This window comes from Ovis aries, chromosome 1 (genome assembly GCF_016772045.2).
Source record: "Ovis aries strain OAR_USU_Benz2616 breed Rambouillet chromosome 1, ARS-UI_Ramb_v3.0, whole genome shotgun sequence".
NCBI lineage: Eukaryota > Metazoa > Chordata > Mammalia > Artiodactyla > Bovidae > Ovis > Ovis aries.
In genome coordinates this window covers 42,512,005-42,527,868 of record NC_056054.1, presented here as the reverse complement: position 1 = coordinate 42,527,868, position 15,864 = coordinate 42,512,005, and the positions used below count along the sequence as shown (strand labels likewise).

At 37.5% G+C, this 15,864-nt stretch overlaps 1 protein-coding gene across 1 annotated transcript in view; it reads left to right on the top strand.

Annotated features, from left to right (window-relative positions):
• Positions 1–15,864, top strand: part of DNAI4 (dynein axonemal intermediate chain 4) — a 106,697-nt gene that overhangs the window by 74,072 nt on the left and 16,761 nt on the right. The window contains 5 exon segments of the mRNA XM_004023217.6: positions 1,950–2,158; positions 8,096–8,182; positions 9,531–9,682; positions 11,282–11,439; positions 11,745–11,866. Coding sequence (XP_004023266.2) covers positions 1,950–2,158; positions 8,096–8,182; positions 9,531–9,682; positions 11,282–11,439; positions 11,745–11,866 — 728 coding nt within the window.

Sequence of the window (15,864 nt, the reverse complement as noted above, 5' to 3'; positions counted from 1 at the left end):
GTCATCACCAGCTTAACCATGTGGTGACTGGAGTGGGCAGCCACTCCCTTCTCCAGGGGATCTTCCTGACTCAGGGATCAAACCTGTGTCTCCTGCATCATAGGTGGATTCTTTACCTCTGAGTCATTATGACTTCAATATATGAATTTTGGAGTGAAACAATTCATCCCATAACATACGGTCATCTTATAAATTCTCACTTAATCTATATAAGCAATAAAGTTCTAGGTCAAGTGTTCCTAATTTGAAACACCAAAAAACAAAGTCACAGCCCCTTAACCTATTCCTAGACTTGAGCCAGTTTATAGAACCAGACTGTCTTGAATGAAGTGGAGACTGGGTCACTTTGAGAATGATTCATGCTACATTGCCAAGAGTGTGTACTGTTAATACTTATCCCAGCTTTCTCCATAAAGATCTATAGCATTTTATTAGAAAGACTGTACATTGTGGATAAGGAAATCATCAGAAATTTCATGGATTACTGAACACTGGCTCTGAGTTCACACTAACAGGGAGACCCAAAACATCACTGGGGTCCACTAGGACTTAAAATCAGGTGATCAACAGAATTTTAGTTTCAGGTTCATCTCACAGTGTGTCCACCCATCATCCTGCAGTTATTTTCCCTGTTCCAGAATGTATACTTGAAATAGAAATATTTAGAAACTGGCAGAATCCCCCATGTGATCCTTGGCTTGTGGAATGAGAGCTAATTTGAGAGGAAAGGGCAAAGCGGAAGTCATTAGAGCTGTCTATACCTATTAAAATAGTAAACCATATAGCCACCTTTCTGGAGGGATCTCAGAGATTAATACCACCATCAAGGACTTGAAATATGCAGGAATGTTGACTCCGACTGTTCAACTCATCTATCTGGCTTACACAGAAAACACATGACTCTTAGAGAGTAACAGTGGATTATTGTAAGCTTAACCAGGTGGTGACTCCAGTTGCAGCTGGTGTTTCAGTTAGTCTCATTGCCTGAACAAACTAACACTACTTGTGGTACATAGTGTGTAGCTGCTGATGCTTTTTCCCTTTAGTACCTGCTGGGAAAACCAAAGCTATTTGCTCTCAGCTGGGCAGGTCAGCAGTACACCTTCACTGTTCTGCTTTATGTCATAATTTAGTCTGCAGCAAGCTTTCCCTTCAGCAAGACATTGCACTGGTCCATTACACTGATGGTATCATGTTGATTGAACCTAGTGAACAAGAAGTAAACTTAATGGCAAGACATTTGCATGTCAGAGGGTGAGAAATAAATCTGACAGAATTTCAGGGGCCTTCCACCTCAGTGAAATTTCCAAGGGTCCAGTAGAATATGTCAAGATATACCTTATAAGGTAAAAGATATGCAGTTGCATCTGAGTCCTCTGCAATGAAGAAACAAAGAGAGAGAGACAGACATATTCCTAGCGGATCTCTTGACTTTCGTTGGCGATGGTGTAGTCACTAAGTTGTGTTTGACTATTTGCAACCCCACGGATTGTAGCCCACCAGGCTCCTCTGTGCGTGGGTTTCCCCAGGCAAGAATATTGGATTTCCCAGGCAAGAATACTGAAGGAAATGGGTTGGCATTTCCTTCTCCAGGGCATCTTCCTGACCCAGGGATTGAACCTGGGTCTCCTGCATTGCAGGCGGATTTCTTACTGACTGAACCACAAGGGAAGCCGTTTTTGCATTTTAGAGGCAACACATTCCTCATTTGGATGTTATTCTGGTTCATTTACTCAGTGATCTGAAAAGCCAATAGCTTTGAGTGGGTCTCAGAACAACAGAAGATTCTGCAGCAGGTTCAAGCTGCTGTTCTAGGTGCCCTGTCCCTTGGGCATTATGACCTAGCAGATCCAGTGGTGTCTGAAGTATCAGTGGTAGATAGAGCTATTCTTTCGAAACTTTAGCAAATGGGTGTAGAGCACCATGATCTTCATTTGATTTAATTTTAGAACCAGAACCTGAAGAGCCTGGAGACTTTTTAGTAGATGGAAAACTTGAAGTGGTCGAAGAAGAAGCTAAGAAGGAAGAGGAAGAAGATTTAGAAATAAGTTCAGAACAATCAACAATACCAGCCAATTTGGAACGACTCTGGTCCTTTTCCTGTGACCTAACCAAAGGCCTTAATGTAAGCAGCCTTGCCTGGAATAAAGCAAATCCAGTAAGTTATCAAATGTTTTAATAATTCTGTCTCTAGCATTTAAGGGCACTTACCAAGTATAACACTAATGATTTTCTTTTCTCATTGTTAGGCAAGAGATTTAAATTGATATAACCTCTAGTTTTAAAATTCCTCTGAAAACAAGTTTATATTTTAAAAAGGGGGAAATGCAACAGCTAGAAAACAATGTTTTTTCTTCTTTAATATGAAAATGTCACCATTTTTATTTTAAGAGATGTACTTGGAACATGGCTGAATCGCTTTCAGATGTTGAGAAGTGAACAAGAAAATAATATATATTTATTTAGTTTAACATGTTAACCAAATTCTTGCACCCAAATTTGCATTCTCTTTAAAGAAACCATATTTGGAAGTATGCACTTAATCCATGAGGTTGAAAAAGAGTCAGACATGACTTAGCGCCTAAATAACAACAATAACAGCTTAATCCAGTGACCCTGTAAAAGTGAAAAATAATTTTGAGATTCCTTAAGAAACTAATACTACAGTGGATACTTAAATAGCACCTACTATGTACCAGGCACTATTGTAAACGTTTTACTTGTATTATCATAAATCTATGAATAAGGTACTATTTTCCTCATAATGTTGCACTGAAGCACAGAAAGGATAACTTGCCCAAAGTTATATAACCAGTAAGTGAAACAGAATTCAAACCAAGACATCTAGCTACAGAGTTCTTGCTTTTACTGAAAATGAAGTGAAAGTCGGTCAGTTTTGTCCGACTCTTTGTGACCCTATGAACTATACAGTCCATGGAATTCTCTAGGCCAGAATACTGGAGTGGGTAGCCTTTCCCTTCTCCAGGGGATCTTCCCAACCTAGGGATTGAACCCAGGTCTCCCACATTGCAGGTGGATTCTTTACCAACTGAGCCACAGTGAAGCCCAAGAATACTGGAGTGGGTAGCCTATCCCTTCTCCAGGGGATCTTCCAACCCAGGAATCAAACCAGGGTCTTCTGCACTGCAGGCGATTCTTTACCAACTGAGCTATTAGGGATGCCCTTTAGTACTGCTCTGTTAAAAATCATCTTAAGGAAATTTAGATGAATCATCAAGCTGGGGAATGGTATGTTTTCTTGTAAAAAAAAAGAATGATTATAGAGTAATGAGAGTTATTTTTTCCTGAGATTTATAAACTGGTTCTGAAGACATGATTCTCAACTAGTGCTTCTGAAAGAACTTTTTTGTTTTTGGTCCTTTTTGAGAAATATTTATTTATTTTGGCCTCACTGGGTGCTAGTTGCAGCATCTTTTTCTTGGTTGTTGTTGTTTGGCGCAGGCTGTGTTGTCCCACAATGTGTGGAATTCCAGTTCTCAACCAGGGATTGAACCCATATACTCTGCACTGGGAAGTGGACCCCCAACCACTGGACTACCAGGGAGGTCCCTGATGTATGTTTAAAGTCCTCAGAACTAATTTGTTTAAACTGTATTGTTTTATGCATGTTTTAAGAATTAGCCTTGTTTTATCACTATACCTTATAAGGTACTGTGTGCAAACATGATAATTGTTATGGATATTAAAAACCTATAATCAACCTGAAACTAACAAAACATTGTAAATCAACTCTACTGCAATAAAAATTTTTAAATGAAAAATAAAACTATAATCATTTTTGTTGAAACCTCAGATATGCAGATGACACCACCCTTATGGCAGAAAGTGAAGAGGAACTAAAAAGCCTCTTGATGAAAGTGAAAGAGGAGAGGGGAAAAGTTGGCTTAAAGCTCAACATTCAGAAAACGAAGATCATGGCATCTGGTCCCATCACGTCACGGGAAATAGATGGGGAAACAGTGGAAACAGTATCAGACTTTATTTTTGGGGGCTCCAAAATCACTGTAGATGGTGATTGCAGCCATGAAATTAAAAGACGCTTACTCCTTGGAAGGAAAGTTATGACCAACCTAGATAGCATATTCAAAAGCAGAGACATTAATTACTTTGCCAACAAAGGTCTGTCTAGTGAAGGCTATGGTTTTTCCAGTGGTCGTGTATGGATGTGAGAGTTGGACTGTGAAGAAAGCTGAGCACTGAAGAATTGATGCTTTTGAACTGTGGTGTTGGAGAAGACTCTTGAGAGTCCCTTGGACTGCAAGGCGCTCCAACCAGTCCATCCTAAAGGAGATCAGTCCTGGGTGTTCATTGGAGGGACTGATGCTGAAGCTAAAACTCCAATACTTTGGCCACCTCATGTGAAGAGTTGACTCATTGGAAAAGACCCTGATGCTGGGAGGGATTGGGGCAGGAGGAGAAGGGGACAACAGAGCATGAGATGGCTGGATGGCATCACCGACTAGATGGACATGAGTCTGAGTGAACTCCGGGAGTTGGTGATGGACAGGGAGGCCTGGCGCTCTGCGGTCCATGGGGTCACAAAGAGTTGGACACGACTGAGCAACTGAACTGGACTGAAATAACACATTACTTAAATTATGTGTATTAATTTGAATAAAATAAAATACTTTTATTGTGGATTTGTGTTTATAAAACTATATTAGGGAACATCTTGTAGATAAGTGAAATTTAATAAATCAGTAATAACTGGGTAATAAAGACAGATGAATCATTTTAAGAAACTGAATATACTCATGCTAAAAATTAATATATTGCTATTTAGAATAAAGTTAATTTTGAATGAAGCTAAAAATATGACAGATGGTATCCATCATATTTATTAATTAATTCTGTAAATATTTGTTGAGTATTAACTCTGTGCAGAAATTCTGTTAAAGCACTGGAGATACAGTAGTAATTTAGTCACATGTAGGCCCTAGTCATACACTAGTTTCCTATGTGCTTTAATAAGGAAAAATAATACCATGGGAACACATAAAAGAAGGTTGTGAATGCTTCTTAGAACTGACATCTATGGTGAGTCTGAAAGAGATGAATAAGAGTTTGTCAATGTCAAGGGTAGTGATGAAAAGTATTGTAAGACAGAGAGAACTGTGGAGACATGATGTTGATTGGGAGGTAAGATGGTGGGAGGACTGTCTTTGTATTCTTTCTGATTACAAAGAAAAATCTGGGTTTGTTTGATAATTAAACTTTTGTGCATATGTACTTATACAGTTGACCTTGAACAAAAGGGGGCTTGGGGTGCCAACCTGTTATGCAGTTAAAAATCTAAGTGTAACTTTTGACTACCCCAAAACTTAACTAGTAATAGCCTACTGTCGACTGAAAGTATTACCAAACATAAATGGTCAGTGAACACATGTTTTATGTGTTATATGTATTATAAACTGTAATCTTACAATAAAGCAAGCTAGGGGAAAGAGAATATTATTAAGAAAAATAATAAAGAGAAAATACATTTATAATCGGTTCAGTCGTGTCTGACTCTTTGCAACACCATGGACTGCAGCATGCCAGGCTTTACTGTTCATCACCAACTCCTGGTGCTTGCTCAAACTCATGTCCATCGAGTCGGTGATGCCATCCAACCATCTCATCTTCTGTCATCCCCTTCTCCTCCTGCCTTCAATCTTTCCCAGCATCAGGGTCTTTTCCAATGAGCCAGTTCTTCACATCAGGTGGCCAAAGGACTTCAGCATCAGTCCTTCCAAAGAATATTCAGGACTGATTTCCTTCAAGATTGACTGGTTGGATCTCCTTGTAATCCATGAGATTCTGAAGAGTCTTCTCCAACACCAAAGTTCAAAAAGATCAGAAGATCAATTCTTCAGGGCTCAGCTTTCTTTATAGTCCAACTCTCACATCCATACATGACTACTGGAAAAAACCATAGCTTTGGCTAGACAGACCTTTGTTGGCAAAGTAACGTCTCTGCTTTTTAATATGCTGTCTAGGTTGGTCATAGCTTTTCTTCCAGGGAGCAAGTGTCCTTTAATTTCAGGGCTGCAGTCACCATTTGCAGTTGTTTTGGAGCCCAAGAAAATAAAGTCTGTCACTGTTTCCATTGTTTCCCTGTCTGTTTGCCATGAAGTGATAGGACTGGATGTCATGACCTTAGTTTTCTGAATGTTGAGTTTTAAGCCAACTTTTTCACTCTCCTCTTTCACTGTCATCAAGAGGCTCTTTAGTTCTTTATTTTCTGCCATAAGAGTGGTGTCATCTATGTATCTGAATTTATTGATATTTCTCCCAGCAGTGTTGATTTCAGCTTGTGCTTTACCCAGCCAAGCATTTTGCATGATGTACTCCAAATATAAGTTAAATAAGCAGGGTGATAATATACTCCTTTCCCAATTTGGAACCAGTCCATTGTTCCATGTCCAGTTCTAACTGTTGCTTCTTGACCTGCATACAGATTTCTCAGGAGGCAGATAAGGTGGTCTGGTATTCCCATCTCTTTAAGAATTTTCCACAGTTTGTTGTGATCCACACAGTCAAAGGCTTTGGCATAGTCCATAAAGCAGAAGTAGATGTTTTTCTGGAACTCTCTTGCTTTTTCTATGATCAACAGATCAATGGATCAACATTTATAGTACTGTACTGTATTTAGCAACACTGTTAAGTGTATGTCATGCATTTAACAGATGAATTGTCTGTCAGTGCCTATATCAGTATTGTCTTAGATGATGCAAAATACTATAGATGTTACATGTGTTACTTAGACATCAAAAATCAAAAGATAATATGAAAAATTCCTATTTTTTCCAAGTATAGTGATTTATATATCGATGACAAAGAAGCAGCAATATGATTGCTTTATGGTAGCCTAGTGTAATTGATATGATTGCTTCAGGATAGCCTAGACTATACACTAATGAATGAATTGTTATAAAATTTCACTGGCATACAGTATTATAGTCATATTCATAATGGTGTATTGGAAACATTGTTACCCTGAAAAAAGCTGCTTACCTGTGATGACAGGCTGATATGCAGTTCTTCAATTATGAGAGTGAGGCATATGTATGGTAATATATAATTCTTTGAAAGCAAAGTTATAAAACAGTAATAAAATGAATACATTATTAATTTTATATTAAATGTTCACTTATGCCTATCAAAGGAGTAGACTATTATTTACATACATTTTATACATTCATGAAAAATCCTTTTCTTAATGTTTTGGATTTCTAGGCTATGCAGTTTTTCTGTGAATTTTTTCAAATGGTTACAAATCTCCAAAAAAAGTTTCAATATATTAGTTTAAAAGAATCCATTTATAAGTAGACCTACACAGTTCAAACTCATTGTTCAAGGGTCAATTATAAAAGCATTTCTGGAAATGACCTGCTGTATTAATCAGCTGAAGCTACCATAACAAAACACCGTAGACTGAGTGGCTTAAACAATGGAAATTTATTTCTTAAAGTTCTGGAGGCTGATTCATTTCCTGGGTAAGGCTCTCTTCCAGGCTTGACTGTATCCTCACATAGTGGAGAGAAAGGGCTCTTAGGTTTCTTCCTCTTTTTGTAAGGAACCTAATCCTATCGAATGAGGACCCTACCCTCCTGGACTTGTTTAACGTTAATGACCTCCTAAATGTGCTATTTTCAGATATAATCACATATTATTAGGGGTTAGGACTTCCACAAATGACTTTTAGGAGAGGAGACACAATTCAGTCCATAGCACCTCACTTTAAATTTAAAGGTCTTCTATTTTACATTTGAAAAAATTAGGTCATCCTTAAAAACCCATAGGAGATTATAATGTAATAATACAATTTTTGAAGATTATCTCAATATGTAAAAGAGCTTGTTAGCAATTGGTTCTTTTTGAGTACTTATTTTTCAGTCTGAAAATGTGATTATTGTTGTGATTTTGCTTAGGAAGATGGGAATGTAGAGTGAAAATAGATGGCATAGGTGTTTTTTTAACCTTAATTAAAATATAATCACTCTTCTTAACACAGTTCATTAATATACATCTTCATACATTTGCCAATATTTTTATGCTATCCTCTCTTAGTTTGAATTTTTCTGGTTTTCAGGACCTTTTGGCTGTTGGCTATGGACACTTTGGATTTAAGGAGCAAAAAAGAGGATTGGCCTGCTGTTGGTCAATAAAGAACCCCATGGTAACTTGAGCAGGAACAAGATCTATTTTTATTTAATTAAATGTTGACATAATTCTCATTAAGTAGTAGATAGTCATATTTGATAATTAAGCAAAGTCAAGGAAGTTTTATCATGCAAGACTTTATTTTCTTTGGTTTAAATCTGTAACAATTAAATAATAAAAACTTATTCTGATACTTTATAGGATAAAGTAAATTCACTACTATGTGCTGTTAGATCTGATGATCCAGGGCTGAACCATTATTGTATATCACTGCCTGTTATAAAGAAAAATATTTGCAAATGCAAATCTTAAAAATTGTTTCATTTATTATTGGATTGTTTTTCAGTATCTGAATAACTCATCACTTTATAAGATAGGTTTCTGTTATCCTCAATAGATGTAAAATAGATTAATATAATATCTTACTGTTATGAGTTTTTAAAGAAAATGAAAAGACTCAGTTATGTTTTTTGCTAAATAGCTCTAGTCAATCTGTCACTTACAAGTTTGCCTTTAGTTTTTTTTTTTTTTTTTTTTAATCGCACCATGCGGGATCTTAAGTACCCTGACCAGAAATTGAACCTGCACTCCTTGGATTGGAAGCAGAGAATGTTAACCACTGGACTCCCAGGGAGGTCCCTTTACCCTTAGTTTTACTTTACAACAGAAATGAAAAGTGGACCACTTTAAAAAGATCAGCAAGACATACAAAAATAATTGGAGTTCTTATAAATAACCCTCATCTGTTAGGAAGTTGGGTTTATATAGCCTAAAAGAAAGGAAGAAGCAATTTTAAACATGTGGAAAGATTGACAGGATTCATCAACAGCAAGTTGTCTTCTTTTCCATGTAGGTTGTTAGAAACAAGAAAGGGTTTGAATGGGACATTCAAACAAAACAATAAAACTCTTGACAGAGTTGTAGAAAAGAGTAACTTAGAAAGTTCTAGAGCCTTTTCTATCCTTATTTAGAAATGATTAGATAATGCAAGCATTAGAAACAGATACTGGGAGATAGGATTATATGCAGGATAATTTATTTGGTGGAAATTATTTGTATTTTTAAGAATGTAGACCTGTGATGGAAAATCCTGTTGGAAGATTACCCAAAATAATAATTACTGTAGAGATACATGCTGTATTTTGCAAAATTACTGAGCTCTGAGGATTCATCAAAATAAAGGAAATGAACCGATTGAGGTTTTGTTCTCATGTATGTAGGAAGTTAGGAGTAACTGAATGCAGGTTAACGCTCCTCACATCCCCACTGCCATCAGCCTAGTCTTTAGTTACTATCACACCCTCCTGTACTGTGGTCTATAAAACCAAGTTTAAATTGTAATATAATATATATTTTTTATTCAGTGGCCAGAGCGTACTTATCAGAGTCCTTATGGAGTTACTGCTGTGGATTTTTCAATCGGCTCACCTAACCTTTTAGCAGTTGGCTATCACAATGGCACTATTGCAATTTATAATGTACAGAGCAACAGTAACCTTCCGGTTCTGGATAGTAGGTGAGAAAATCCAAGAATTAGATAAATATATAACATGTACTTTTTTTTCAGGAGAAGAAAAAAATTAATGTCATTTAGTTTTGAGTGAATGTTTATACTGTTATTGAGAGTGATACCATTATCTTTCAAATATTTGATAATTCCTCACAACTTCTCTCCAGTTGGAATGCTCAGCTTTAACATCTCTTTATCATCTTTTCTGCCTGCCCACCAACAAACTTCTTTTGGTGTATGCTGATGCTTTCTAAAAAGCTAAATTTTTTTCCAGGTTCATTGAGGTATAATCGACAAATAAAAATTGAGTTTATTTAGGTTGTAAAACATGATTAAGTGTACAATGTGATGATTTAATATATATATACATTGTGAAATGATTAGTGCAATCAAATTAATTAATGCATCCATAATCTCACATACCTGGAGAAGGAAATGGCAATCCACTCCATTATTCTTGCCTGGAAAATCCCAGGGACAGAGGAGCCTGGTGGGCCACAGTCTATTTCATCACAAAGTGTCAGACATGACTTAGTGACTAAACAACAACAACAACCTCACATAGTTACCATTTTTTTTGTGTGTGGTAAGAACACTTAAGATCTACTCTTTTAGCAAATTTCATGTATGCAACATAGTATTATTAACTATAATCACCATGATGTGCATTAGATTTCAAGAACTTTCATTTTATAAATGAAAGAAATAATTAATGTGACATATTGAGGAAATAAAAAAAGTTTAAGGTGAAAGAGATCGAAAGATACCTCAAGTTTTTATAATAAACCTGATACTCATGGAGCAAAAATGAGGTCATATATTCATATTAGTGTTTGAATAAACTTCAGAAGAACTGGAGATAGGCTTTAAAGCAGGTGTTTTTTAGCTTAATTTTGAAATTATTTGCATAGTTTTGTAAGTGTGAGCCTTGTGTTTATTTCTGGGCAGAAGATTCATAACTTTTACCAAATAATCAAATATATCTAGATTTAAAAGTATTCAGACCTATTGCTTTGGAGGATTCACATAAAAAATCAAGAGTCAGTACTAGGAACAAAGCAACCCATTAATCAAAAGGAAAGTAGTAATCTGAGAAGTGATTTTAATTTTTCAGAAAAATTTTAAATCTCAACCTTAGAGAGCATCAAGCAGTGGACAATGCTGAAATATAAGAAGGGTGAAGTAACTATTTACTCGAATAGGACTTAAATGACTTACTTATTTAAACTATGAGAAATATCCTTGTAAAAATGGAGATACTTATATTCAATGTATCTAAATAAACCAAATTTACACAACTAGGAAAAAGTGAGTAGAGTAAAAGGAGTAGATTCTTAAAAGAAAGATATATTTGCTTTTATATTCCTATTATGATAGCAATAAAATTTTTGTTTTGTAAGAAATGAGAAAAACATCAGTGAATATTAGAAACGTGGTTTTTTCCCCCTGATTTACAAAATATTTAAAGTTGAAGTCCAGTTCAGAACAATAAAAGCATCATTCTGTAATTAAGTCATGATGCTTTAGGGAGTTGTCCTTATCACTTAGTATTACAAGTCTTTTTAAAAATTATGATTTTCTACTTAGTGATTTTCCTTGTTTTAGTGAATCACCTCAAAAACACTTGGGACCTGTATGGCAACTGCAGTGGATAGAACAAGATCGAGGGACAACAGGTGATGACAAAAGAGAAATACTAGTTTCTATATCAGCGGATGGAAGAATCTCTAAATGGGTTATACGGAAAGGACTGGACTGTCATGGTAAAAATAAATAAATACATTCACACTCTCTCTCTCTCACACACACACATCTACATCCCCCACCCCCCACCCCCCACAAATTATCTTTCTCTTGTTATGTGCTGAATTATAAAAGGTGATAAATTTAGGTTTGACTAAATAAGAGAAAAACTAGGCTTGATCATTTTGCTAAGCATCTAACTCTGGTATTTGCTTATTTTAACCTAATGACATGCAAAGGATGGCAGAACTCATATTGTTTGCAGAAGGGACATATTGTAATACTTTTTCACGTGGTAGATAAGGTATCTATTTTTTCTTTAAAGATTTGATGCGCTTGAGGCGAACGACTGCTAGCAGCAGCAAAAAAGGAGGGGAAAAGGAAAAGAAAGGCGAAGCTTTGATATCTCGACAGGCTCCTGGAATGTGTTTTGCTTTTCATCCCAAGGTGAATTATTTCAGTACAACTTCTAATTATTGCAGTGTATTAAGATATAAGGCTGGGATTTCCCCGGCAGTCCAGTGGTTGAGATTTCAGTGTCCAAGGCAGGAGGTGTAGATTCAGTCCCTGGTCAGGGAGCTAAGATCACACAAGTCTCATGGCCAAAAACAAAGGCGAAAGGTTAGCATGTTAATAGATATTGTGCCTTGTAAGCATAAAACTAACAAACTTAGGTATCAGCCTAAGGTGAAATGGCATATTGAGTGCCACACTTTCACAGCATCATCTTTTAGGATTTGAAATAGCGCGACTGGAATTCCATCACCTCCACTAGCTTTGTTCGTAGTGATTCTTTCTAAGGCCCACTTGACTTCACATTCCAGGATGTCTGGCTCTAGATGAATGATCACACCATCGTGATTATCTGGGTTGTGAAGATCTTTTTGTACAGTTCTTCTGTGTATTCTTGCCACCTCTCCTTAATATCTTCTGCTTCTGTTAGGTCCATACCATTTCTGTCCTTTATTGAGCCCATCTTTGCATGAAATGTTCCCTTGGTATCTCTAATTTTCTTGAAGGGATCTCTAGTCTTTCCCATTCTGTTGTTTTCCTCTATTTCTTTGCATTGATCGCTGAGGAAGGCTTTCTAATCTCTTCTTGCTATTCTTCAGAACTCTGCATTCAGATGCTTATATCTTTCCTTTTCTCCTAGCTTTTCGCTTCTCTTCTTTTCTCAGCTATTAGTAAGGCCTCTCCAGACAGCCATTTTGCTTTTTTGCATTTCTTTTCCATGGGGATGGTCTTGATCCCTGTCTCCTGTACAATTTCACGAACCTCATTCCATAGTTCATCAGGCACTCTATCTATCAGATCTAGTCCCTTAAATCTATTTCTCACTTACACTGTATAATCATAAGGGATATGGTTTAGGTCATACCTGAATGGTCTAGTGGTTTTCCTGACTTTCTTCAATTTAAGTCTGAATTTGGTAATAAGGAGTTCATGATCTGAGCCACAGTCAGCTCCTGGTCTTGTTTTTGTTGACTGTATAGAGCTTCTCCATCTTTGGCTGCAAAGAATATAATCAATCTGATTTCGGTGTTGACCATCTGGTGATGTCCATGTGTAGAGTCTTCTCTTGTGTTGTTGGAAGAAAGTGTTTGCAGCAGTGGCCACAGGACTGGAAAAGGTCAGTTTTCATTCCAATCGCAAAGAAAGGCAATGCCAAAGAATGCTCAAACTACTGCACAATTGCACTCGTCTCACATGCTAGTAAAGTAATGCTCAAAATTCTCCAAGCCAGGCTTCAGCAATATGTGAACCATGAACTTCCTGATGTTCAAGCTGGTTTTAGAAAAGGCAGAGGAACCAGAGATCAAATTGCCAACATCCGCTGGATCATGGAAAAAGCAAGAGAGTTCCAGAAAAACATCTATTTCTGCTTTATTGACTATGCCAAAGCCTTTGACTGTGTGGATCACAATAAACTGTGGAAGATTCTGAGAGAGATGGGAATACCAGACCACCTGACCTGCCTCTTGAGAAATCTGTATGCAGGTCAGGAAGCAACAGCTGGAACTGGACATGGAACAACAGACTGGTTCCAAATAGGAAAAGGAGTACGTCAAGGCTGTATACTGTCACCCTGCTTATTTAACTTATATGCAGAGTACATCATGAGAAACGTTGGACTGGAAGAAACACAAGCTGGAATCAAGATTGCCGGGAGAAATATCTATAACCTCAGATATGCAGATGACACCACCCTTATGGCAGAAAGTGAAGAGGAACTCAAAAGCCTCTTGATGAAAGTGAAAGAGGAGAGTGAAAAAGTTAGCTTAAAGCTCAACATTGAGAAAACGAAGATCATGGCATCCGGTCCCAACATTTCATGGGAAATAGATGGGGAAACAGTGGAAACAGTGTCAGACTTTATTTTTTTGGGCTCCAAAATCACTGCAGATGGTGACTGCAGCCATGAAATTAAAAGACACTTACTCCTTGGAAGAAAAGTTATGACCAACCTAGATAGCATATTCAGAAGCAGAGACATTACTTTGCCAACAAAGGTCCATCTAGTCAAGGCTATGGTTTTTCCAGTAGTCATGTATGGATGTGAGAGTTGGACTGTGAAGAAGGCTGAGCACCGAAGATTTGATGCTTTTGAACTGTGGTGTTGGAGAAGACTCTTGAGAGTTCCTTGGACTGCAAGGAGATCCAACCAGTCCATTCTGAAGGAGATCAACCCTGGGATTTCTTTGGAAGGAATGATGCTAAAGCTGAAACTCCAGTACTTTGGCCACCTCATGCGAAGAGTTGACTCATTGGAAAAGACTCTGATGCTGGGAGGGATTGAGGGCAGGAGAAGAAGGGGACGACAGAGAATGAGATGGCTGGATGGCATCACTGACTCGATGGACATGAGTCTGAGTGAACTCTGGGAGTTGGTGATGGACAGTGAGGCCTGGCGTGCTGCGATTCATGGGGTCGCAAAGAGTCGGACACGACTGAGCGACTGAACTGAACTGAACTGAACTGAACTGAACTGAAGGTGAAATGGCACTTTCCAGTTGGCTGTCCTTCATCTGCATTTTAGAGGAAAGTTCTGTATTTCTCAGCCACAATAGAAGAATTATCTACTCAATTGCTCATTTTAACTTGAATGCCCCACCTTGCCCCTCTTGGGTACTCTCCTGCTCTATCATAGTGACAGAAACCGAATCCAGTATATAGTCTTCCATATCTCACTGTGAGTGGTGGCTCTCATGATTCTGGGGATTTGGAAGACCACTTCAGATTATCCCTATCAAGACCGAAATGAAATCAGAGCACTGTTAGTAAAGTTCTGCTTTTCTAATTCTTTTTACCTGGAGGCTCTTTGGAATCAGAAAATTCAGCCACGGTGACTCTTACAAGAAAACATTTCCTATATATTTTCTATTATATGTAATATGATCATCTCTTTAATGATACCATTATTCACCTACTTATGCAAAGCAAAACTTGAGTTCTTACTCTATTCTACTCTATCACCCACGTGATATTTAGGTTTTATCATCCTACTTCTTTTAGTCCAAGCCTACTATTCATATAGTTCAGGCTTTTATTATTTTTCACTTTTATCACCGTGTATGTGGTCACTCAGTTGTGTCGGACTCTTTGTGAACCCATGGACCGTAGCCCGCCAGGCTCCTCTGTCCTTGGGACTCTCCAAGCAAGAACACTGGGGTGGGTAGCCAATCCGGTCTCCAGAGGATCTTTCCTGACCCAGGGATGAAACTCTGGTCTCCTGTATTGCAAGCAGATTCTTTTACCTCTGAGTCACCAAGGAAGCCCTTTTATCACTGCAGTCATATTCTCACTGCGTTCATTCTCAAATTCCTATAATCTGCTTGTCAACTTGACTCTAGAAGAGTGGTTCTCAATGTGGGCAGGGAGGGGAGTACTTTCCATCAGGGACATTTCACAATGTCTTCTTCAGATATTTTTGGTTGTTTCAGCTGTGGGAGGTGGGATGTAGGGAGGAGAGTTATATCTAGCGAGCAGAGTCCAGGGATGCTGCTAAACACTCTACAATGCACAAGACAACCACCCTCCTCTCCCCACCCAAACAAAGAATTAGCTGGCTCAGAACATCAATATTGCTCCTTTGATTTCTTCTTTGACTGATAAAGCATGTTATTTAGTTTCCAAATATTCACAGTTTTTCTAAGGATCTTTGTGTTGGTTTCTAATTCAATTCCATAATGATCAGAGAGCAAACTTTTTATAAACTGAATCCTTTTGAATTTATTGAGATTTGTTTTAGAGCCTAGAATGTGATGTTTACTTGTAAATATTCCCTTTGCATTTGAGAAAAGTGTATATTCTGCTACTGTTGGGTAAATGTTCTGTGAATATCAGGTTATGTTGGTTGGTGATATTGTTCAAGTTCACTATATCCTTCCTGATTTTCTGCCTGTTTCTTCCATGATTTATTGACAGAAAGGTATTGAAGTGTCTGA